This window comes from Coturnix japonica, chromosome Z (assembly GCF_001577835.2).
Source record: "Coturnix japonica isolate 7356 chromosome Z, Coturnix japonica 2.1, whole genome shotgun sequence".
NCBI classification, from domain to species: Eukaryota; Metazoa; Chordata; class Aves; order Galliformes; family Phasianidae; genus Coturnix; species Coturnix japonica.
The window spans coordinates 19,665,547-19,692,267 of record NC_029547.1 but is presented as its reverse complement, the minus strand read 5'-3'; the positions used below and the strand labels follow the sequence as shown (position 1 = coordinate 19,692,267).

The 26,721-nt window shown below is 39.7% G+C and overlaps 1 protein-coding gene and 1 long non-coding RNA gene across 6 annotated transcripts in view; one reads left to right on the top strand and one right to left on the bottom strand.

Moving 5' to 3' along the window:
- PDE4D (phosphodiesterase 4D) overlaps nucleotides 1–26,721 on the top strand; it is a 559,900-nt gene that overhangs the window by 507,548 nt on the left and 25,631 nt on the right. For all 5 annotated transcript variants that reach the window (XM_015848747.2, XM_032441436.1, XM_015848750.2 and 2 more), the window contains one exon: nucleotides 3,287–3,399. In XM_015848747.2, the coding sequence (XP_015704233.1) occupies nucleotides 3,287–3,399 (113 nt within the window). The remainder of the gene's footprint in view (nucleotides 1–3,286; nucleotides 3,400–26,721) is intronic.
- Nucleotides 1,578–2,936, bottom strand: LOC107306007. Its single transcript, XR_001551956.2, has 2 exons — nucleotides 2,667–2,936; nucleotides 1,578–1,679 (listed from the first exon to the last, which is right to left on the bottom strand). It is a non-coding gene; the product is annotated as an uncharacterized LOC107306007 (long non-coding RNA).

The window sequence follows — 26,721 nt, the reverse complement described above, 5'->3', positions numbered from 1 at the left end:
AGCCTCTTTGCATCACTCAATCTCAACTGAACCGACAACAAAGAAGAATCTGTACTTACGTTTCCTGGTGCTGTGCTGAAATTACATATAGTACTGAGAAGGTTACTATAAGTGCACTTGAATTCGTAGAAAAATGCAGCATTGGTTTTTGTTCTCTAGGAATGTAAGTATGCTGTATATGGAAGCCACGACAAAATATTTAATAGAGGACATCATTCTTAATATGTGTAATATGGTAATTTTCTCAGAAGTAGTTCCTGAAGAAGAGCATCAACAAAAGCACAGCTATTTCTGGTGTTAGGAGCTGTGCTAAGAATCAAGTCTTTTACAAAGACAGACAGTGGTACATCCTTTTTAAAAGCGATGTTTGTACACCATCACATGCTTATGGCTGATCTTTTTGCTAGACTCTAGACTTCTATTTTTTTTTTTTAACAGCTGTGCATGATATTGAAAGCTACATGTGGTGGGACTGTTTGAATTAATCTGTGAACTGTAAAGAGAACATTTGCTGCCACTTCCTTTTTTCTAAAAGCATACAAGAAGTAGCATGCAAATTTCTAAAGCAAGTGCTGTTAAACTGTATTTCTCCACCTCTTATTAAGACCTAATTAATTACAATAAGAACTTTAAAAATGTCTGAAAATTGTCGTTTACTAAAGTTAATCTTTGGTCAAATGCCTATGCCGAAAAAAACTGGTAAGTGTATCAGTCCTGCCTGGAAGTGAGTTAAGGGTGCTTCCCTAGAGGTGACAGAGAGGTCAAAAACCATGTTGTGAGGCAGTCAAGAGTGCATGGGCGATGACTTTTAAATTAGCTGTAGCGTAGTGGAGGCGAGGTGTTATACTTGAAAAGCTGTAAACCTAGACAACATTTTCCACCATGGTATGAAATGACAGACAACAGTGTGTGTCTTGATTAGAGCTTCAGGATTGTTCAGGAAATCTTTCCTTATGGTTCTGCTGTTCAGAACTGCTGGGGCAGAGGGGGATTCTTCTTTGATGAGGACTTCTGTCATTGTTTAGAGTACCTTTCATACTTGTGGATATGGTAATCAGCTCAGGAGGCTGTGATAAAGCCCTTAGGTGACAGGACTGCCCTGTGAGCAATGCATTCTGGCCCAAAAAAGTCGCCAGATTCTGGATGTATTAGGAAGGTAGGCACTATGTAAAGACTCCTAAATGCAAAGTACTGTTGTAACTATATGTTGTTGCTACTTCTTGTTGCTAACAAGAAGTTTAAGCTTGAAAATAAATAACAAACTGTTCATTTTATTACTCTTACCTAACTGTGGAATCCTTCAAGTTCATTCTGTTGCTTTCATATTCCTTGGAAAAATCACTCTGTTACAGTCTTAAGAAAAGATGACACTTACTTGCAAAGAAAAACATGAGTTTCCCAATATCTGATTTTCAAGAACTGCTGAAGGTCAGGCTGACGTCTAGCAGCAAAATAGATTTGTACAGATTCGTTTTACCTCACTTCATTGTATGTGTTATCCTCACTGTATAAGGTCATCAGATAACTATGCATCTGTTAACTCATCAGAAGTATTTAACACTACACACTTACAAACATACTGTAAACAATGAGATTTCTATTTCCTGTATGGATCTCGATGAAGTCTGCACTGTGAGGTCAATGCCAGTCAACTTCAAGAACAAGCTGCAGTTGCTGCCCTGTAAAAATAATGTACAAAGCCCATGAGCTGTGGTGTCTGCTGCAGTGCAGGCACTCACACATTCCCTTTGATGGATAAACTTTCTGGGAAATCCTGACTTTATGTGCCATGTGATTTTTTTAAGATCAGATATAGCAATTATAGTAAGCACGACATGTTTAAAATACAGTGTCCACAATTCAGTGAGGATGGGGTTTGGTTGATATCAGCGTCTTGTTTGCTAAGGCGGCAGATTAACCATGGTGTGGGCAAGCACTGCAGCATTTCCCTTAAATGCTTCTGCCAGTTAATGTCAACCCAGAGTTATCCTTTTGCCAAAAGGGAATGGATATTATTCAAAATTCTGATATGTTTTTGAACCACCCCATAGTTATGCAAAGTTCAACAGCTTTGCAGGAACCCAGAGGTCTGGACGATGAGCTGTGCAATGTAAAAGGATACAAATCTTGTATTCTCGATGCTGAATAGTAATGCAGTCATTTATTGGGAACTAATCCATGCTCGAATGTATTATTTTAAAAGGAGTTTTAGTTAATTTGCTTGCCTGTTTTGTTTTACATTGAGGGGAGTGGGGGGCGGGGGGGGGGGGAAGAAAAATTAAGAAAACTAAGAAAAAAAACCTGGCCACTGGACAAACATTTCCTTGCCTTGGAGGTATGTTTGCATGTAGCTGATCCAGCAGCATGACAGGTGTTTCAGAAGTGGATGTTTCAGAAAGAGAACACAGCAGTGTGCCTGGTCTGAAATGTGCTCAGCTCCCTGCTCAGTGCAGAGGAGCATCTTTTGCAGCTACATCATAGGAAGCAAACAGCTGTGCTGTGTAGGTGTGTATGTGAGGTTGCATTATAGCTGGGAATTGTTGGTAGCCGCATAGCTACAGATCTGCTGCTGATGGTTGCAGTGTCTTCCCTCTTGTGCACCATCTGTGAGTTTTCAGAAGTTAGTTGCAACGTGAAATACAGTTGTTGCGATTAAGCCTCCTTACCGTTGTTGGGTTTATCTCCAAAACTTTCACCAGTCTTAGACCTGCTGTGCTGGAGCAAACACTCCTGCAGTATTTGGGCACCCTTCGGCATCTCGCTGCTGGGCACAAGGTCACACAGATTTTCACACTTCCTCACGCTCTCTCCAAGTTGACCACTTAATCAGTCTTGCGACATTCCTGGCCCAAGTGACATCACCTCTTATCGCTGCCGGCGGCACGGACTCACTGCGCCGTGTTGCGGGGTGACTCAGCCAGCCCTCGCCCCTCCGAGCGTGGACCGTACCTGGGACGGGGGCCCGGCGCTCTGACCAGGAGGCGGCGCCGCGGGGCGAGGCGGGGCCGGGCCGGGTCCGGTTGGGCGGGCAGCCGGTGCGGGAGGCTGAAAGTTTGCGCTCGGTCCCCGCTGCCGCACGCCGCGCTGGTGGCCGCGGGGCGGGGAGCCGTGCCCTGCGCAGAGAGGAACACGCCTGTCCGGGCTGGCAATATGAAGGAGCAGCACTCATGTGCCGGCACCGGGCAGCGCGGTGCGGTCGGACGCGGCAAGATGGACACGTTGGAGCTCTCTGTTAGCCCCGTGAAACGCCTGAGGACTCAGTACGTCTTTCCCTGTCTCTTCGCAGAGGAAGCCTACCAAAAGCTGGCCAGCGAGACCCTGGAGGAGCTGGACTGGTGCCTGGACCAGCTGGAGACCCTGCAGACCAGGCACTCCGTCAGCGAAATGGCCTCCAACAAGGTAGGAGTCACCCGGGGGTTGGTGCCGGTGTCGCCGCCGTGCCCGCGGAGCGGCCGCTGTGCCGCGAGGGGCGCGGGGTCCGACGCTGCCGTGAGCCCAGGCGTGCTGCGGACGATGCGCTTGGCAGCGGGGAGCCACCCGTGCACCCTGAGCCTTATCAAAACCCAAACCAGTATTTTTGGCTGTCGTGGTGATCCTTCTGCCTGATTGTTTCGCACTCGTCCCACTGCGAACTGCAGCCCTGGTCTAGGACAGTGCGTAAGAATCGGCAGTGTGACGAGTGATGGAGGCAGGGAGCGCTTAGTTCTACCGATGGTACCAACGATGGTATCGTTTGTAAATAGAAGTGCTTGGGTTCCCTAACGCGAAGTCCTCCGGAGGAACACGTTCAGAGCTGATGGCCAGCCTAACTGCCATCTGTGCCAGTACATCTGTTACTTGCTGTGACAGATAGCAAGGTCAGGGATGTGCTTCTCAGACCATATCTTCACTGAAGCTCAGAGTACCCAGGAGGAAGCTGTGTGCTGCTGTGTGTGGAAACTCTGTTCTCCTGTTTTAGTTTTTCACTTCATTCATGCTTATGCTTTCCCTTGTGATTTTGGTTTACAAACAACGTGTAGCTACATTGCTGGCATTTATTTTTTGAAGTCAAATTAGTAAGCCTGCTGCTTTGCTTCAGAATGTATTTCCACGTTTGTTAGCAGATATCCCAAGTATTTGGGGAGCAACATGTGAAGTGAGAGAGAATGTCTTAATTATATAGCAAATAAATGGGCTGTTTCTTACCTCCTTAATGTGTGGAGCACCTCATGATCTGTACTGAGGCAGCTATATTTTATAGCCATTGTAGCTGCAATGAGGTTTCTTTAAAGTCAGATAATTCTGAGTTTTTTTGACTCAGCTCAGGCTTCTTTTAAAAGCTGCTGTCCGTTTTGATTGCCCCTAACCCCCCCCTCTCCTTTCCTCTGGGTCTGAGCCCAGGCTCAGCCTGTGGGTGAGATGCAGGCTGTTGGCGTTCCTGTGCAGGTTGTCCCATGATAAAACCAGTTTGTTTCATTGTTGTGTCCTCTGCTTCTCTTGTCCCAGGACACACTTAGTAGCAATTAAACATCCATTTTAGAAGTTGTCCAGTCCTGTTTTCAGATTTAATTGCCAGTTGAAAGATTTAATTATTCTGGATATGTCAAGTATGTGCCATAAAGGTACAGAGTGAAGAGTCTTGGAATTGTTTCAGCACTTCATGAATCCAGTGGTACAACTGACATTGATCCAAAGGGTCTATGGCCATGGCTGGTCTTGGGACCTGTCTTGATTTACTGACCTATTGGTGTCCTTTCTGTGTCTGTATCACCGCTGTTTCACCAAATCCTTGCTTATTCATTTGTTACCTCCTTAAGGCAGACATGTGGTGTATCTTATGAACAATGAGGGCAAGGTAGTTTTGGAATAAGATAAAACTGATTGCAAGTTAATTCTTGAGTTCACAGTTCTCTGATGAGCAAATACAGCAATAGATGTAGCATCTTTGTTGTTGTTGTTGTTTTCTTTTGTTATTTTTTTTTTTAATTCTTTGATCTAGTTAGAAGTGTTATTTGCCACAGATTACAGGATAAACTCTTTGTGCATGCTTATTCAAATGGAAAGGAAAATGTGATTTAGAAGAAATTTATTGTTCTGTTTCAAAAATAGCAGTGTGCAAATGAAGGATTGACACACATTGAGCCTTGTTGTTGTGGTTAATCTGAGAGTCAGTAAAACTGATGCTGAGCTTTGTAGCAAAACTGGAACTTTGTATTGCAGTAGTGTATTGCTTCAGACTGCTTGGTCTATCAAATATGGATGTACATGTCTAAACCACTTTCCTACATAGTATTTCACATTGCAGCATGTAGGAAGAGGCTGGTATTACTGTACTGGCAAGGAATTGCCACCTTCTGATTTTGGAGGTTATATTGAATCCTTAAGGTAATTTTTTTCCTTCTTCCCTTTTGCAGCAAATCTTTCTCCCCTGGGTAAAAATCTCTTTGACATCTTCCAGTTGTTTTTTCTATCTTGCTGATATACTAACACATATTAACCATAATGTGATTCTTCTCTTTTAATAAGTGAGCCTATATAATAATGTAAGAAAACTCAGTGCAGGAGGATTTTAATTTTAGATCTTCTAAACAATCATTTCATTCTTGATTATTAAAATAAATCCAGCTTTTATGCATTAGCTCCAATTTTAGCATAACTGCAAACGCAACATCTCTGTAGGGTGTATAGGTAGGTGATATTTCAGTTCATGAAGAAACTGAAGCTGAGTGAATAAAACTCAGTCCAGCAGGAATATCCAAGGTTACCCAGCTCTCTATACCAAGAGTGATTTCTTAAATTACTTAAATTCTTAAATAAATTTTCTCATATGATTATATGAGAAAATCAGGGAAAGGATTACTTTGTGTGGGTATGTAAGCGTGGTTTCTCATGGTGTCTGCCTTTCCATTTATCTAGGTTTCTTTAAGAAACAGCTTGCCATATTTATTTGTTTATTTATTTTGCATGTAATAGCACTTTCATCATTGCTAACTTGGCTTGTTCACATGAACAGGAGTGGTAGAGGAGCTGAGCTCTGTTCTAGGTAAGAACGTCTGACTAACATTCGGAGGCTACCATAGCATTGTGGAAAAAAACAACCAAACAGAGAAGAAACTCTTGTCTAACATCTGTGAACTGTGTCTCTACCATGGTTCTGTTGTTTTTTTGTTTTTTTGTTTGTTTCTGTGACATTTGTCTGAACAGAAATAATTTAATTTAAGGAAATGTCTTACTTATTGGGGTCACTAAACATAGGATCCCAAGGCATGATTAGATGTTTCTTTGTAAATGTTCTGATTTCCAGAGATGCTAAACTGCAACAGTTTCTATTAACAGCGAGTGATGTCTCTGAAACCAGTAGTTTTTATAAGGCTGTTAGTTTGCTGGTGGTAATTCCTAACTTAAGACACAAGTACCTTTCATTATGCTTGCACAAGCAGGTAATGTTTTTAAAATATTAAGGTTGCAAGGTGATGCTTATTTTATATTTCAATAGTTTGTTTTCTTCATAATTAGTTTCCTTTTTCTGACAAACAAGATAAAAGAAAAATCTCATAGGTGAAAATTTCTCCTATTTCACGGGAGAAGAACTAGGGGGAATAAGAGAAGAACTGTCTTATTCCTGCATGTGGTTCTTCAGTACTGAGATGAAGTCTATGTTTTTGGGTTTGGACTTGCAGCTGCTACTGTGGCACAGAACGAATAAATGTGACAGCCAATACAAAGTCGCAGCAACTACTTTCTGTGGAACAGCACTAATTGTAAATCAGTCAAACATGAAGTAGTACTTAGAATGAAACTGATATGCAAAAGTATGTTTTCACTTCTGTAATCATGACGTTTGCAAGCACCATTAGCATGTTGCTTTAGGGTGCCTAAAGTCAGACATGGAAAAGTTTCAGTTTGTGTAAAGTCTTCTGTTGAAATTTTAAGTTTGTTGCAGTTAACGACTCTTCTGCAGGATTTATTGATGACTGTGAACAAGAGTGTGGTAAAGGTCCATGGAGGTTAATACAAGGATTGTCTCAGAGGATCCTTTCCCACTATATAAGCATATGTAAAGGTCCTTTCCTGAGGAATCCTTTGTAGGTTTTAAAGCTGAGAAGAGTGAGGTTTCATTTAGATTGACTATGATAACTATGAAAGTACTTTTTAAAATATGAGCTGTTTTATTTTGTTCAGTGTGTGCGCCAGTATGTGAAAATGCTCCCAGAAAAAAGCAGAAGTCCATTTACAGACAGTCCAGCTAGCTACTAGTCCTAATCCTCCTGAGGTTTTTGAGTGAAGATGCCCAGTTGTTTGGGCATCAATGTTACCTGCCATCTACCTTCTAAAGATAACAGTAACACAATACTGACTGCAGATATTAGTGGGATATATATTAGTTTAAGGTCTGTTACTTGTCACTTATGCTCAGACAGAAATTTTAATGATTTTTTTTTTAGCTAAAAAATAAGACAACACAATCTCCTGTCTCCCCCCCCCAAAAAAAAAAAAAAAAAAAAAGAAAAGAAAAACCCACCTAGTTCCCAGGATGTAAACATTTAGTACAAATTAAAATTACTCATGAAGGAAACGGGCCACTTCAGATCTACAAAGTCCCAGTTTATTTTCTTTTTCACATTCCCTCCTGATGTCCCCTACCAAGTAGAACTGTTTTATAATCACATCTTCCTGCTGCTAAAGAGAATTTTCCCTTTCCTCCTCTACAGTGTCAAAAGGCTCACACAGGCAACAGGGTGCCAGCTAACGTAATATCCAGGGGAAGAGGGAAGCTAAACTAACTACTTACTTGAAATAATAGGCTTTCTATAAATTCTCTTACATGGTTCAAACAGAAGTTTTGTTTTACCACTGATGGGTGTCCCAGTGGCAGGAAAGAGCTCCTGCTCCCTGCATCTCTGCTTTACCTTTGTTTCATTATTTATTCATAAGCTTGGATGGCATGGTGGTCAGTAATTAACTCTACAGGAGCCTGAATGGGCCGAGTATAGAACAGATAAAAGTGGCTGATGTAGCCTAATTGTTTAACAGGTTAGTTGTCAGTGCTGTCTTAATTTTGAATTGTCAGCACCATCTTTTACAACAGATCTGCCTCCCATTTGTAAGCCTATCTTCAGAAATTTCATTCATAGGAGCATTATTGTCTCACAATGTTTCCAAATGTGAAAGCTCAGCTGATGTAAAATTGTATCCTCTTCTGTCCTAGCCGCAGATTAGAGTGACCTGTTTCCAATTAAGGGAAAGGATAATGCAGTCATATCCATTTAAAAGGATTTAAACACCAGTTGTTCTCTTATGTTTCAGCTATGGCTCGTGGAAAATGCATGCTGGAAATGCTCAATAACTTTATTGTTATCATGACTAAATTTTTGCAAAATAGTCAGAGCACTGCTTTGCTTTCCAGATACAAAGAGCATGGATAACCTGGTGGAAAAACTTGACAGAGCTTATCCTGTGACGGTCCTGTTATATAATGTCTGGCAGTGCCATCGCACTTGGCTTGTTGACGTGACTGTTTAATTGGCTTTTGACGTTTCCAGATCTTTGTAGGAAAATCCAAGGATTTGGTTAGCTCTTTATCATGCTGCTTCTGATGAAGATTACAATTAAGTAGGGGGCAACTGTTTGTGAAAGCTTGTTTGAATGCAGCATCAGGAAAAATGTTATTCTGTGAGGAATTCCATTTGCACAGTGAGAAGGGATCCTGATAAAGTGGTGAGAAAAGAAGATGGAATTTGAATTGATACATATTTATGCACAACTTATACTTCATAGTGAGAAAAAAGGAAAAGAGAACTGTGGAGGTGAGGAAGGATTTCCTTCCTCGCTGCACACCTCTCTGTTCATGGTCTGAAGCCAGAACTCATGAATTCAAAGATTTCTGGGCTGAACTGTTGCTCCTTGTGCACAGCCATACTTGCTGCCAAGTCAGACTGCTCAAGCTTCTGGAGAAGAGAAAACTTGCCCTCGGGTAACCGCAGTGACATGTGAGGTGTATATTTATTACACACACACACATATATATATACATGTGTGTGTATATACATAAAGAGACAGCATTTGTACTATGCAAAGTTGTGCCACAGGCAGATAATGGCTGAAGCTTCCTCTCCAGCAGACGGCTTGAACCTCCTTATCACTTACCAGTATGTCTGTCATCTCGGAAACAAGGGAAGAGTAGTGAAGTCAATTCAGTTGTGGTCAAATTTCATCTCTACCATTGTGTAGTGCCTCCTTAGAGGCTGTCAGGATGGTGTCAAATCAGGAGAAAGCAAATGAGGAAAGACCAGCTCTTATGAGGCCAGAAGTGTTTGTTTTTTTTAGGGGGGGCGGGGGGGGTGTAGGTCTCTTGGAGACACTTGGCTTATTAGAGTTGTAGACTCTAGTTTCTGTCCTAGAGAAGGACAGAAATGAGTGCGGTGGGCCAGGCTGAACATTTGGGTTTGGTGCAGACCCTTCCCTTTGTGCAGGATTTGCGCATGTTCACCACACTGTTGCACGACAAGCAGGCAGTTGTGATTTGGAAACCCTGGAGCCTAGATTAGACCTATAATGGTAAATAAAATGTAGAGGCATTTCAAGATGTTAAAACAAGTCAGAAATCCTCACAGGCTCAGTCTCTACTTTAAATTTTAGAAAAAAATGTAATTGATTTTTCATATTCCCAGTTACATAAGATGAACAATGCACATTTGAGACTTGCTGTGATGTAATACTTTCAAGGTTTTTAGCTTCTTCTAGGATTATTATATAGCTTTTCATTCACTAATAACTTGATAGTTTTTTGGGTTTTTTTTCATAAATACAAGCAAATGACCCAAACTATCACACAGACAGCCTGTTTTTGTAGCCCCTTTAATAATAGGAAATGCCAGAGTATGAGAGATTCTTTCCTTGTGGTGTAATGGCACAGAATTATGTAGACAAAATCACATGAATAACAAAAACTACATCTTTTTTTTTTTTTTTTTTAATTTTGTGTTTTCAGTCATAGGCAGCTTCTGCTGTTGTCTGAAGTTATGGTGCAATGAATGTGGTGCACACATGGAAATGTCAATCCAGCCACTGCATCATAAAGAAACTACCCTAAGAAACCATTCTGTTGTCTCAGTTACGTTAGCAAGGGGCTTGGTTTGCTTCATCTGCCAAAACTTTCTACATTTAGGAGACTTACCATAAAATAAAGCATGTTACAGATGGATGTGCCCTTCAGTGTGGTGAGCATTCCTGCAACAAAAGTTGATCTGAGCTCTAGGTGCTTGCAGTCAGCATCCTGCATAGCTGAAAAACCAAACACAAGCAAGTAAAAACATCATGGAAAGCAATGCTAGCCATCCTGCCTTGAGCAGTGCAGCAGTCAGCAGCTGCCTGCTGAGCTGGGCATCTCTGAGCTGCCCAGCTACTTACTCCAGCTGCTCAGCTGCCTACATCTGGCTGGTGCCAGCTGTGATGGCACATCTAACTCTCCAGCCCTAACACTACTGCACAAGTATTGCCTGTTGCTGGCTTTGTTTTGCAGGTGCTGATGTGGAGCTACACTGTCAGTAGTACTTGCAGAGCAGTGAGACAAACCATTGTGCAGTGTCTGTTTACAAGATTATCTACAAATAAAACTTAAACAACCTGCTTCTTCTATTAATGAAGCTGTAAGCCACTAACAACATGGTCTGCTAATGGAATTGAGTTGACTGAACACTTCTGTCAGATTCCTCAGCAAGAAGGTATTTAACTAAAATGTGTTTTCGTAATTACTTAGGGAAAGGCAATTGGCTTACTGGTGCGCTTTTGTTATTGGCTTCAGTTAGGAATGAAAATCAAAAGGAAATGAAGAGGTTAAACTGGAAGCAGACCTGCCAGTTAAATTTGGTTGTTTTTTTTTGCATCTTATATTAGATAGCTAAGAAGTACCAGACTTGCCATTAATATATAAGTGTAGATTTGCATAGCAGTAGCCTATCTCTCACAGTTCAAGATAGTTTCCAGTTTGTACAGAAAGTGTGGAAAAAGCTTATGGATAGCTTAAAGCAGCCCAGAATACATGATACTGAGTGATTAAAATGTGTTTGTTGTTACCAAAGTCAGTGACTGAAAATATGTTTCAGAGCTGCTTGCTCCCACTTTTACATGCTCATTTATGCTGTCCACATAGAGCATCCATATGGCACAGCTCAGCAGCAGGACTTCACTGAACACAGATCCACATGGAAGTTTGTTTTCCATCTAGAAAGATAACTCATTCATTCGTGGGCTTTCAGAACATCAGAATGCAATCCACACTCATCAACACTAGGAGTTGGCAAAATGGTAATGAGGCAGTAATTATTTTAATGTGTACTACTCTAGTCTGGTTTGTAAGCTGCTCTATCAGTCTTGAGCACTAATTTAATAGGTGTTAATGGTAGCTTTTGCCTCCTAGCATTCATGAACACTGTATATTAACCAGAAACATTACCTTCTTTCATTCCCACAAAATTCTTATAAAGATATCAAAACAAAAACAGAGTTCACTTGCTCTGGAATAGATTACAGGGAATACATAGTGAACTGCAACTTTGTAGCCACTCTTATGTATCGGTAATATTCCTCCAATCCATTAGGCTGAGTCTGTTTTTTGATGGATAAAAAGATATATGTTTTTCAATTTCAATAGTTTATATGATTTAAAGAATCTGTTCAAGTAAAGATTAATGCATTAAACTAGGCTGTCTGATGATGTTGTGTCCAAAGTTGACTGTGCAGCTTTAATGGAATAATATTAACCAGAATGAGAGACAACCTCACGATGCCAACTAAAGTAGTAATGTTGTTTTCCTAAACTGATTTTGGCAATTTAGTGTGAACAGCTGTATAAGAGATGTCTTTCCTAGTAGCCAAGAGCAAAATGACTAGCTACTGATATTTTAATTACAAGAAATCAAATTTAAGGAGAAGGACTGCTAGCTTTCTCTTGAAATGATAAGGTGGAATTTTATCATGAAATGTCCTTATCTCTCTGTATACTGGTACTACTGAGTAGATTCAGGAAGGCAGTGCTGCACTAATTTGTACTGAAAAAGTTATTCTAGTGGCAAGGGACAGAAATTAAGATGCCAAGAATTATTACTTTTTATCCTCAAGGTTAATAATGTATATAATGCTCTATAAAATGTAAACTAAAAGGTAGCTCACTCTGAACAGTTTCTTTTACGTAGGAACAATGGTTTTCACAATACATCAGTCACTCACTGGAGCTTCAAAGGATGATGATCTAAATGAAGAGTAATTTGCTAACTGAGGATATGATTCAGGTGTACTAGATGACCCGAGGAAGCAGTTGTTAGCTTTCAGAGCTGTTTTCAACAAAGAATGGGCAAACACCTAAGTTGACATTTTGGCTGTGCTCTTCAGCAGTGTTATTACAAAATTCGTCAGCGAGACTCTTGAAAAGCAGTGTAATTCCAACTGGAAAGAATGGCAGAGAAAAGTATAGTGGGGTTTAGAAAAGAACTAAAGAAATAGCAAGATAGTGATGTTTCATCAGAAGAATAAAAAAGAGTCTGAAGAACAGAAGTAGACTGCCAAATAAGCATTGTGGACTTATATATCTGTAGGGATGTTTTATTGAAAAATAAGCGTGAAGGATGAAAAAAATAGATTTTTTTTTTTTTTTTTATGCATAGGATCATAGAATTCTTAGAGTAGTAAAGGACCTTTAAAGGTCATTTAGTCCAACTCCCCTGCATTGGTCAGGGAAATGTACAGAAGATCCAGCCTCACCTTAAAAGTTTCCAGGGACAGGCATCCACTGTACTGCTGGGCAGCCTGTCTCAGTGCCTACCGCCCTGAGTGTATAAGTCTTTTTCCTTATATCTTACTTAAATCTACCCTCTTTGAGTGTGAAACCATTTTCTCTTTTATCACAACAGACCCTGCTAAAGAGGTCTGTCCCCTTCTCCCCTGTAGATATGGAAATGCCTCTATCAGCTTACCTCAGAGCCTTCTTTCCTCCAGGCTGAACAGCATCAGCTCTTTCAGTCTGTCCTGGCAGGAGAGGTTTTCCATCACTTGGGACATTTTTCTGGCCCTCCTCTAGACATGCTCCAGTAGATCTATATCTTTCTTGTACTGAGGACTCCACATCTGGACACAGTACTTCAAGTGAGGCCTCACCAGCACAGAGCAGAAAACAGGATCACCTCTCTTCATCTGCTGACCATGCTTCTATTGATGCAGCCCAGGATACGGTTGGCTTTCTAGGCTGTGAGGGTACATGGCTGGCTCATGTCCAGCTTCCCATCCATCAGTACTCCCAGGTCTTTTCTGTCAAGGCTGTGATCAATCCTTTCCTCAGCTTGTATTGGTAATGGATGTTGCTTCGACCCAGGTGCAAGACCTTGCATTTGGATTTGTTGAACCTCACGAGGTTCTTGTGGTCCCACTGCTCAGGCCTGTCTAGGTCCCTCTGGATGGCATCCTGTCCCTCTTGTGTGTAAACCACACCTTGCAGATTGGTGTCTTCAGCAAACTTGCTGAGGGTTTGCTTGACCCCACTGTTGATATCATTGATGAAGATATTGAAGATACTGAAACATGCTCCCTAGTGCTATGTCCAGTTATCCAATTCTCCAAGGATGGGGTCTCTGCCACTTCCATTGGCAGCCTAATTCAATGCTTAACCACTGTGTCTATGAAGAAATTCTTCCGAATGTCCAATCTAATCTGTCTCTGTTGCAGCTGGGGGCTGTTTCCTTGTGTTTTGCCATTTGTCACCTGAGAACAGAGTGCAGCACCCATCTTAGTACGACCTCCTTTCTTGCAGCCCCTCAGCCCCCTCTTCAGGTGGAACAGACCCAGTTCTCTGCACTCTTAAAGCTGAAATATTTGAAAGTGAGCTATAAAATATGAGATTTACACTTGAAAGGTAACAAGGAACGCCTTTTGGCATTGGCTTTGTTAATGGGAATTAAGCTCCTTGCCTCTTTGGCACTTGTGAGTAGCATCTGAGAACTGTGAGGGACAGACAGATAGTTGAGGTCTTTCAGAATGCCGTATTTGTTTTGCTTTCTGAACACGTGCTTTCCTGGGATTCTCCCTTCCCAGCCTTAGCTGAGCCACATTCACTGTTTGATACCACTGGCAACTGGAGCCAAAAGGACTCCAGCCCAGCTCCTTATACTTCATGCTGATTAACATTCCTTGAAGGAGCCGGCAAGGCAAGGAGCATACTCAGATGCCTCAGCACCTCTGTCCCCTGTTGCATGCTGCTGGTAGCTGCAGTGGGCACCATAATAGGAAGTGCCTCGGCCTGTCATAAGCGAACAGGGCTGAGGGGAAAAAGAAGTGCAAGCCTGACTCATGTTGTGGCCATGGCAACAGGCATTGATGAGGCTGCCATTTTGGAACGTGTGCAGGCTGGTGTGTCTCAAGAGAAAGTGTCTTTCTGGGTTTACAGAGCTGCTCTGTATGTGCATGTCAGGGGTTTTATGAAACACTACTGGCAGGAGTTCAGCTTGAAAAAAAATAAATAAATAAAAATAATCACACACACACACACACAAAAAAAAAACCCTCAACCAAAATCTGAAATTAAATATCTAGGGGTGTTTTCAAATTACATTAAATTATGTTTTCACTATAACTTAGACAGAATTATTTTGTGCATGTTTATTCCTGAGAAATGGCAATATGATGAATTATTTGACAAATCATAGTGTATCTATTTGGATGCACAAACTTTAAACCCCACAGCTCATATTTCTCAGTAAAATGGCTGTATTTTTCTTATATTGTCAAGCATGGCCAAAGTTTTGTATGTCTGAATACCAGACCCAGTTAAGACTGCACTTGATAATTTTGTAATTAATTTCATTTTCTTTCCTATCTCCTTAATTTCATTAAAGCAAATGTGTGCATTTGCTAACTGGGGGTGATTCACTGCAACGTTTTTTGTTTTGTTTTGTTTTTTTGCTGCAGATGCTTCAGAGGCCTTATTTTTTGTTTCAGATGAGTTCTTAAAGAGAGCTCATTGCCTTGAAGGTGATGCAGGTGGCTGATGCCTACATTGTGCTTGAAATTTCTTGTATTGCCTTCAGTACATCCTTGCATTTAGAGATTAATGTGTGGTTGGTTGTTTGTTAAATAGGATGGCTAAATTCTGCCAGAAGATAAAACACACTGGAAAACTTCTGCAGAAACAAATCTTATCATTTGGATTTAGAAACTTAAATGTTGCTTCTTCTTTTGTTGTCAGAGATGTATGTCTGTAGTCTTATCTTTCTTTCACAGTTTTAGCCATATGAAAAATAGGTTGGTTATAGCCATGATAAAAAAATAAAAATAAAACTGTGCTGTTAGGATAAAGTAGAACTGCAGAAGGAAAAAATCATCTTGTTCCTATGTTGTGGGGGTTCTTCTTTCCAGATAGCTATTATTCATATACTGATGGATCTCTTAGATGGTTTAGAATTGGTATAAATAAAACAACCCTGATGTACATTGGGTTTTTGGTTTTGTTTTGTTTTTCAATTACTATCAGAGCTTGAACAATTTTCTGGTCATAGGAAACTAAAGCTGACTGACAGACGTAAGTAGGGGATCAGAGGATAGATTTGGCTCTTAAATCTTTCTTCCTCTCCATCATTTAAATAGTGAGTATCTAAGAATATGAAACTGCGCCTTAATTGCTGCTAAAAGGAGGGGTAGTGGGGCTTTTCTTTCTGTGCACTTTTCTGGTTCCTTTCCCAGAGCCTTGGCTGCTGTGCAGTAATACTGTATAAACCTACCTGCTCCCCAGTCTGCCCTTCTACCCGCATCCTACTCTTGTGGATGCACAGAGAGTGGCTGGGAGCACTGCACTTTGTCACGGGGTACAGGCACCAGTGTGCTGATGTGAGATATACTTCAACCCATCCCTTCTTGTGGCTGGAGGACTTTGAGCTGTTTTGAGGGCTCACAAAGCTGAGAGATTTGCATCCTTTTGTTCTTGGAAAATTTTCCAAGCAAGAATAGGTGTTTGTGTTCAGACTGTTACTTTACATGAGTGGATGAAGACAACAGTAAGCTGAACAGCAAGCAAGGCAAATATTTGTTTCTAGTCAGCAGAAGCATGTGTTATGCTTACGGTGGACTGTACAATACCGGGAGTAAGCATTACCTAATGTGTGCTGAGAAAACAATCATAAAAAAACAGAAACATTTTTTGTTTTTTAAAGCTAGGAACACTTTTTTTACAGGTATTATATGGAGCTAAGCAGTAATTAATAGAAGTATTAACTCTGAAGTGAGTTTAAAAATATTTTTTTTTTTATCAACTAAAGTTATTAAATGCTGAATCCTAACTCAATTTTATATAATTTTCATCAGATAGGAAACCAGTTATGTAGTTGGCTACGTTGTTGTATAGAGAGGAACTTTCCTGAGTTTGCTCTCTAATTTGGTGCATGGGGGGCTGGAAGGTGGAACCAGAATGTTGCCTTCCAAGCCCTGTGTCATCTGAACTACTTATTTGGATTCAGCTAGAATTGGATCCAATGTCTGCTGGAGCTGGTGAGCTTCTCCAGAACAGCTCTGTGAGGTTTTGGGTTCTGCCAATAGTCAGTTTTGTTACGCATTTTTATCTCTTTCTCAAAGAGCCTGTAGAATCAACTGTTGAGCTGGAGCTCTGAACAACTGGAAAATAATATCATTTGTTTCATAGGAACTAGGAGACTTTTTTTGCCATTTCTGTGCTTTTTACTGCAAAAATACATGAGTGCGTGAGTGTGAGCTGTTTTCTAGACATACAGATTAGTTATCCTTGGTGTTTCATGCACTACTCAGGGTTTTTCCAGCTTCACCAAACACTATATTTAAAAAGCCACATTTTCACAGCATATTCTTATTAAAATATAAAAATTCAAATAAAGAATGAAGAGGATGCCAGATTTGTTTAAAGTGTATTAGTTTTCCTTGTCACCAGGAATGACAAAGGAGTTCACAAGTGACCTAAATTTTAAAAGGAAAAGCAAATTAAGTAATTAACAGTATGATACCTGCTAAAATATATTTATATGTTTAAGCCATGAATAAAAGCAGTGTTTACAGAAGAGTATTACAGTATAGCCTCATAGTGCATACTGGAAATTGCCAGATAATAGCTGCATTTGAGCATTTTCAAAGGAAATATTGATTTAGCTATAAAATTGTTTCCTTGTAAATACTGATTTATTGGTACTCTGTTGAACCAGGACTGCTCAGGAGCCACCTACTGTAACATTACTGTGGATTGAGTATATTGATGAGGGTGGAGAAAATCATGATTTCTATTTATAGACTTAGGTTGCTCTGAAAGTAATGCCTCCTATTTATTTCCATGGGAACTACAATAGTTACAAAAAACATAATAATACTATTTGATAGAGCAAATTCTCAGCTGCAGAAGATTAGAGATGCAACTACAGGAAAGCCGGGGAGGGACTTTTTATAAGGACGTGTAGTGACAGGACCAGGGGAGATGGCTAAAAAGGGTAGATTTAGACTAGATATTAGGAAGAAATTATTTATTGTGATGGTGGTAAGAGACTGGAACAGGTTGCCCAGTGAAGTTGTGGATGTCTGCTCCCTGGATTTGTTCAAGGCTGGGATGGATGGGGCTTTGAGTAACCTGTTATAGAGGGAGGTATCCCTGCCTATAGCAGGGGGTTGGAACTTAAAGGTCCCCTCCAACCCAAACCATTGTGTGAGTCTTTGATTTTCAAGCGTGCCATCTGTATTGGCAGAGGTCAGCCAATGTTGCCACAACTGAAATGCACCACCCACTGCCTCACTGTGCTACATGTGGCACCTGATTACATTCACTGATGCTTGCTGAACATTTAGACCAAACAGTGGATGTGAGCACAGAGAGGCAGCAGGTGGTGTGTTTCAGCAGTGACAACAGTGATGTGAAAAACAAGCCATGTTCCAGACAGCCATGAAGATTTTTACAAGCGTGTTATTGTTCTCTTTGTACCTGTTACAGTTTCAGTGGGAATAAGCAGGAGGCTTTAGTTTTGGAGCAACATATTTATTTATCTCCCTATACATTACTTGACTCCTTAAAGTAATTTTGGTGGGTTTTTTTTTTGTTTTTTGGTTTGTTTTTTTTTTTCCCTTAATCTATTTCATAACAAACATTGAAATTCTCTCAGATGAGAAAGCTTGTACTAAATCCCCTAAACAGGAGCCGTACTTTGATTAGACTGTACTGAAGGGCAGAAGGTGTGGGCATTTATTATTATTATTATTATTATCATTATCATTATCATATAATATAATTATAATACATAATAATATAATATATAATATATATCATATTATAATAATATTATATTATAATATATATTATATAATATGTTAATAATAATAATAATAGTAATAATAATAATAATAATAATAATGGTTCCCTGTAGCTTCCTTGACTGAAATAAGCACAAAAATTGGTCATGGGACAGCACTTGTTCGTAGCCTGTGGGCTATGAGCTGGTGAACTGACAGACAGATTGCTCTGGTCTGTAAGGTACATTAGCTAGGGAGCTCTGGAGTGAGCCTGAGCTACTCTTCTGTGCTATCAGCGTTCTGTGGTGTCTGGTAGCAGGAAACAAATGTTCAGGGGATAAATTGATGGTGCAAGTGTAGATTTGTGGAAGAAACGGGTATCCAATACACCTCCTGATGCAGTCATTTTTCTTGTATGCATACTGCAAGATTGTGGGTGAGACTGTTATCTGTGCTGTTCCAGGCAGACGGATCTTCATTTTTTTTGAATCTAAATCTGTTTACAGCTTATAGTCTAAGAACTTAATGAAACAAAAGAAATATATAGAAGACGCAATAGAATGGTTATTTGTTGGCTAATAACCCTTTCTGTTGCCTTTGTGGTGTTTTTTTTTTGTTTGTTTGTTTTGTTTTGTTTTGTTTTGTTTTCCTTGAAAGAACAATGACACCATCAAATGCACTTTTGTTAGCAGTACATAAGCCGTGCTTTAATGAGAACTGGTACGTGAACCAACGAAACTGCATGAAACAACTTGTAGTCTCTTTCAGAATGTTCATATTTGTGGTGCGTGATTTATAGGAGCTTGCTAAGGTGTGTATCTACCAGAGCCATATTGAGCCTGGGTCAGTGTTAGTAGTGTTACTTCAGTCCAGAGTTCTCTGCTTTTATCTGCAGCATCATTGATTTTTTGTTTCCTAGGATGGCTTCTACCTTCTGTCAGATTTTATAAGCTAAGCAGTAGTAATCCTAAGGATAGAAAATAATTTTTGTTGATGTCTGGTATTTGTGTAAAACTAGGAAAAAAAAAGTCTTAATGTTTTAATTTTTGCTTTTTCACAAGAATAGCATGTGTGTTAAGAATGACTGCAGCTTTAAGAAGTTCTTAAAAGCCTCATTTGTTTTAGTATGAAATGGCTAACATTCAACTAGGTTTCTGATGAACTGTTAAAACGTGTGCTTGGCCAGGTCTACAGTAGGAACACTTCATTAAAGTAAGAATGTCACATTACGGCAGGAAGATGAATGCAGGCATATCATCAAGACTGAATTTTGTTTCTACACAGCAAGCCAGTTTCTCTATACATCTGAAGCCCATTTTTTGCTAGTATAGTTGTACCAGTCTTTGAACAAGCGTACCATCACAGCATGGTGAATTAGGAGTGATTGTTGTAGATTTGTTAGGCATACCTGCCTTCAAACATGCACAACACTGTCCACAAGCTTCTCTTGTAGCTATGCCACAGTGGATATCTGTGGATAGATGTACTCACGTGCACACACATACATGTACATACACACAGATATACATACATACACAGACACACGCACCCTGAATGTGTAAGGTGTGTATAATATGTTTAAGTTATTCAGATAACTTTGTATTTTATATTCATTTTATTGCAGAACTATTTTTTAGCAAGAATTGACAAGATGAGAAAGAAAAAAAAAAAAAAAAAGAAAAACACAAGAAAGGACAAAAAGGAAAACTGCAAAATCAGATATTTGCATGAAGTCCATGGCATGCTCAACAAATATGTACTGTGTTCTTAATTAATTGTTACTGATGGCAAGCTTTTGCTTTCCTTTTTCACTAAGTATGTTTGTTAGATGAGATTGCTAATTAGGTGAACATTAACTAGATGTGAGCTAGGAAGAGGAGAAAAAACTTTATCTGATAATGTTTAAAGCCAAATCCTTTCCATTCAGAAAAAGAACTGTTAGAATTTCCTAAAAATATGCATTGGGATAAATAAATAAATAAATAAATAAATAAATGTTTCTCTTCTTACAACATTTAAATAACAAAATGCTTGGTTTCAGAGTGATTTGGTACTAGAAAAACTGAGCTTATAATTTCTTCAGTGTGAATGCCTTCATGGATTTAGCATGAGTTGTTTTAGGAAAGGCTTTTAACTATACTGGAAGGAAACTGTTACTATCGCTTAACACAGCTGTCCTTCTGCTGAGTTACACAGATGCAGTTTGTAAATCTAACATATGCAGTAGTAAGCTGTAATAGTAGGTTCCTACCCCTACTGTGGTTTGGACAACATGTCACAAGTTCTAGGAACTAGCGTGTTGCAGGAAGGACAGTTAGCTGAGGCTGCCATCATGCACATGCACATCTCCATAGTACAGTAACCCTTGTTAACAGTAGTATTCCTCCAGCAGCATTACCATGTAGCTTTAGGGATGTTACTGAAGCCTTATGTCTTTGCAGCCTTATGTCTATGTCTCTGGTGTTTTGGCTCTTTGTTTTTGGTGTGTCTTTGGACAGACATTCTCTGCCCAGCTGCACTGAAGTAAGCGTAACCATTCAAAGGAGGCACATATACAAGGTCACACCAGTCTCACAACAGGTTTTTGGGGCTTTTTTGCTTTGCTTTTTGTGACAGTGGTTTGTAAAGTGACTGTAGCATAGTACAAGCCCTGGGACTCCACTTGCAGCAAAATGTGCCATTTTTATCTACTTGTCAACCTGAAAAAGCATCCTTGTCTGGGGCTGCACTTTGGGAATGGGGCAGTGCATACTGATATGTTTGGAAAATAATGTGATTGAAAGCATGACAAAGAAGCAGCAACTCAGTGAAGCGCCCATGTTTGTGAAGGTGAGGCTGCACAAGGCCCTGAGCAACTTGGTCTATATGTAGTGTCAGACTTCTCTGCAGGGGGTTGGACTAGATGGCTTTCAGAGGCCCCCTCCAACTCTAAGGATTCTGCAGTTCTATGAAATTACATTATCAGCCAACTCATGAAGCTTTATCCAAGGCTGATTTCTACCGGGTTCTGTCCCTGCATTTTGTGAAGAGCGGGTGGGGGAGGCAGGATTCTTCCCTAGCTGCAGACAAAAAGGGGTGAGGCTGATAGCAGTGCTGTGGTTGTTTGTCCATCGTTGTTCCAAAGACATGGGTGGGTGGATGCATGCAATTAAAAGAACTGAGATGAAATGCCCAAAAATGTAGTAGCATAACTTCCTCAAGGCAGTGTTTAAGAGGAGGTGGACAAGAAGTCCAGGATGTTAACCTTTGCTTGAGTAGTGTTCATGCTTTTCTATCCTGGTGTGATCAGAGGGCCAGAGAGTGCCTCATGTATAGAGTGTGAAACTGTTTGGTACTGTAGCTGTGACTATATACTGTTTTTTTGTTTGTTTGTTTGTTCTTTGATTTTTTGTTTTTTTGTTTTTTAAGGTTTATTTGAGATTGTTCACTGCAAAATTGGTTGTCATGGAGATAGAGACAAACATCATTAAAATGCCTTAAATAATATGCATTTTTACATAGCAGGTGAAGACATAAATAATAATAATAATAGTAAAAAAAAAAATAAACACGTAGACTACTCCAGGGCCCCCAAGCTCATGTCCATTTCAAGCTGATTTTTTGTGTGTTTGCCAGCATCTTTCTTAACTATAGCGAGAACCTTTGTGCAAAACATGCTGACGTGTAATAAGAAATATGCAGATTACATGGATTAACTATTTCAATTAACACTGCAGCAATTTAAGATCTTTTAAAAAAATTTTGCTGTAACCTGGGTTATTTTTTGAAGCATATTCAGAGCTGACGTGTAGCTAACTTCCTGTTGGTTTACTGCTTTGCCTGTTATGATGCAGGAGTATTTTATGCTTATAAAAATAAATTTGGATACATAAAAGCATGTAGTTCTACTCTGGTTGTGATGTGATATGTACATGCAAGTAAACGTTTTTTATTTTAGCATTGTTTTTTAACAGCAGAACTTCAAAGGCTCTCTATTCACATCAGATGCTGTTCGCAGTAGTAATTTTGTGGACAAAAATACTTCCTTGTGGTTACGCATTTAGTTCAGTCAGTTGCAGAGTGGGATAGAGAGATAACTACCTGAGCTATTTGTCACTGCATCTGCCAGCGACTGTGCAGTCATAACTGCAGCTGTAATCAAGCCCCGATCCACTTTTCTGTGATCTAAATTAGCTTTTAACAAAAGCTTTTGTCTAAGTTGCATTATTTTCATGCTGCTGTATTTGAAAGGAAAGGAAAGTATATCAAGGAATATTGTAAACTGGAACATATTAGTTGAAATTAAACTCTATTTACTGGTGAATTTTTGTTGCTGTTCTTGTTGGTGTTTTGTTTTGTTTTGTTTTGTTTCGTTTTTTTGTTTTGTTTTGTTTTTTTAATATGTTATAGACTTTCTGCTTGCTATCATTATGTAGAGCAATTCCTGGAAGAAAGCTTTAGGTGAATATCATGTCCTGAAGACTGACATTGGCCCTCAAAGTATTGGTTGAAATAGGATGTAATTTTTCTTGTTTGTGCAATTATTTTGGAGTGTCTATTGAAAATAATTTAATTGTAGAGAATACATACAAAGATCCTGGGTCATCATGGTTGGAAATTGGTGGACTGCATTGTGAAATTTCTTATCTGATAAAGTCTAATGTGTTCCTAAATATCCATAGCTAGTGCTACTAACATCACTAGAGGGCAGTAAATACAAACACTGTGTTACGTATTATACTGGAAGGAAAGCTGATTGTTAAAAATTATTTTTTATATTTAAACGAATAAAGGAGCTCAACTCTTTATTAAACAACTCAGCTGCTGGGTTTTACTATGTATTCCCACTTAAACAGTTCACGCAAACATTGTCGCCCGTCTTTTCAGCAACACAAAATAATCATATTTGATGCATGAGAATGATATATCATTTCCCAAATAAAATGATCCATGAAACAGTATGGCTTAGAATTCTCCATTGTGTTTAGTGAGTGTAACTGTGACAGACAGAAGGCTTCTGAGAAAATTATGCTAGTGAAAAGCTGCATAATGATGCTACAGTTCTGGTCCTCAAAACTGGGGCTCCTTCAGAATAGTGAGAGTTTTGTTCCAGCTACAGCCACTAGTTGTTAGCCACTGGTGGAGTTCATCTCTTGATAGCAGTATGAAACCCAACTTCTTCTCCACCCCTGCTTCTCTTGGTATGTGGCAGCTGATTGCTACAGCCAGAATATCTCCTCAAACTACAAATTCCTCCGTTTGTTTGTTTGGTTTTTTTGTTTTTTTGTGTTTTTTGTGGTTTTTTTTTTTGTTTGTTTGTTTTGGGTTGTTTTTTTTTTTTTCCCCTGTTAAATTAAATTATAGAGTCATTCCTTCCAGTAAGGGAGTCTTAGGTGGAACTCAGAGAAGACTGGTGGAGCTGGTTGATTTGGTGTAGTCTCCTTCTCCCTTTCTGCTCTGCTACTTCCAGTTCCAAACTAGTTCAGGTTTTGGCCTATTTCAGTCCATCCATACACCCTTGCTTGTGGGATGAAATGACCACTTTTGCTGCAGTGGTTTCCTACCGGTAAGTGGACTTCCAGTTTGTGGGGAATGTTTTCTGCAAGGGCTCGTGTGGGCTTGAATGTCAGATGAAGCTGGCTAATCCTGTGGAAAAAGTCTTGGTTTTGTGATCAGTAAGACTTAGATTTAACATGGGTAATTGTTTCTATTATCTACTGCATGCTACAAAATGCTTTTTATTATTTTTCAGGTGGGATTCTCATTTTGTTCATGAGAAATGTTCAGGCAGTCTGTTCCTGTTTTATGAACTTGAAACCTCAAAAGCTAAAATCTGGGGTGTGTTTAGCTGTCTTCCTCTTAGTTTTTCTTTTTGTCCCGTATGTGCTTCATCCAGAGTACCTGCATTCAGGAATGATGCCTAGACATCTGTTTGGAGACTCCTGATGCAGCTTTACAGATGATCTGGTGCACTGTGTTTGAATCAAAAAGTACTGTTCTCAGTCTTCAAAGCTGAGAACGTTTATATGAGAGCTCCCATATTGCTGGTTACTGCCCTGCAGTAGGAAGGGCAAGTAGGAAGGCCAAGACTGTAAAATTCCCTTGGGACAGAGGAATAGTAGTGCTTTCTTTCTGTTCTTCTCCTCAAACTTAAAGCATTGCCTTCTTACTTTTGTAGTTGACTGCACCATCAGGAATCTTTATGTACAACCAAGAGAAAGGAAGGAATGTGGTTACTTTATTTTGGAGGATCAGGCTTTTTGCCAGGCTTCTGAAGATATAATTATTTCTTTCTTCTCATTTATGTATTTCTGTATGTCAGAAGCCCTGTACCAGATCTCAGGGAAACGTAATCATTCCTTGGCAGCCTTGTATTCCACAGGATCTTTTGGTCCAGTCTGTATACCTTGAGTGGTTCACACACACCTCTAGGTCCTTGTGACAAATCATGGCCATTAATATGACAGATGAATAAAAGGATGGAATTCCTCACAAGTATAGGTGAAATTCTTCTGTATTTGTGGAAACTCAAGATGACTAGGGGTAGGAGGGTGGGGGGGAGGGGAGGAAACAAACAGAACATAATGAAAATGTTCATGTTCTTTTGGAAGAAAAATGGATATTTATTTATTTGTCAAATTACATCAGTGGCATAGGGATTTATGGGAAGCAGTTTAAGTAGTATGAATGCTTAGAACTATAGAACTTCAAACTTCATACAGAGGTAAAGATTACTGCTTAAACTGTAACATGAACATTTATGGTAACTCACCAAACACTTCTTTTTCATCACAACTGTTCAATTAAATGAAGGCATCTTATGGATGGTTGTTAGAAATCCATCAGAGGTGGTTCTTAATTCATTTATTGTGCCCTTTCTCAACACAAAGGTTGCTGTTGCAGAATACTGTATAAAGTAAAATGCCTTGCAACATTTCAAGAATATAACACTTTTAAAGGCCTAAAACAGTACTTACTGGCAATAGTTATATTCCTTTTTCATAGTTCCTTACAAAGCAAATGCATAAAATATGTGTGTTTCAGATTTCCCTTTGTTTTACCCAGGACTTAAATTTTACAGAGTTGTCTGATGTTACCCTGCCATTCTGCTTACAAGTTTTAATTGGCACAAAATTAACATTTTGCAGTATTCTAAAATTCACTAAAGCTGAACATCACAGCTCCTGGGATCTCTGTCACCTCTTTTATGACTCTTGTGGAGAAAGTTAGCCAGGCTTGTTGATTAAATAATGGCCATCATTTCCTAAGGGTTTTCAGAGACTTAGTCACCTTTCTGCCTCTCAGGGTTCTGATTCTTTCTAGACATACTTGGGTTGCTCTGATAGTAATGCCTCCTATTTATTTCTATGGAATGCATAACAGATACAAAGAGCATAACAACACTACTTGATAGAGCAGATGACAGTGTTATTGTTAGGAAAGTATTGCCTGTGTAATCCATTTTTCCTTGGCCCAAACAGTTGTAAGTCAGAAGATGCCAAATTCAGACTTTTTGATGGTTGTAGTGGGACAAGTTAGTCAGGATTGGAAGTATGCCCCATGGTATTCAGACAGATAAGGGCCTTGGTTTTATCATGTTGCAAAAGAAAGGTTGTTGTCTTCCCTGGCCTGACTCTGGAAGTTTGAGCTTTCAACTCAGTTAACATTGTGATGTAGTTATCAGTCTTGAGGGTTTGTCTGAGTTCCATGAAATCCAGAAAGATTGCACATTTCCTGTCCTAAAAATAAGTGCACATGAGCTTATCCACTGAAGGCTGTATCTTGAACTTTTCTGTAGTGAGGAATTCACATGTTGTCACTATGTGGACTGTTGTTTTGACTCCAGCTCATAATGGTGTCACCATGTCTTGCCACCATTAATGACACAGTTCAGGAAACTGTCATCTTCATTCTCATGTTGGTTCAATAGGACCTGATAAACTTGCCTACAATGTTCTTCCTGTTCCTGTGTGATCATTTATGAAGCCCATCTGGCACAAAGTTTACAATATTCTAATATTGCTGTTATTGTTCCCAATGCACTGAAGCTGACATTCAGTTCCATACGCTGTTCCCTAGTTGTAATCCACCAATTTGCATGGGTGAACTGATTGAGACACCTTCAATTTGTGATGTGACAGTTGTGAGTGGCTGTCCATAACATGTCTCATCTTTCATGTCATTGTCACCACTACAGAAATGTACCACCCACTGGCTCACTGTGCTGACATCCACTGTTTGGACCCCATAAACATTCAGCAAGCATCAGTGAATGTCAACGGTTGCTATTAATTCCACATGGAGGAGTTAAGTGACATGTTTGCTCCACGTGCACTTCTGTCTCAGACACCATTTTGTCTGACTGCCCCTCTGCTGCCATCTGTTACATGGCAGCAGTGTGGAATGGGACATTGGTTTATCCTCTATAGCCATAGCAGCACCATCTGCATCTGACATGATGGACCAACGTCGTAGAATAGGAGGAAT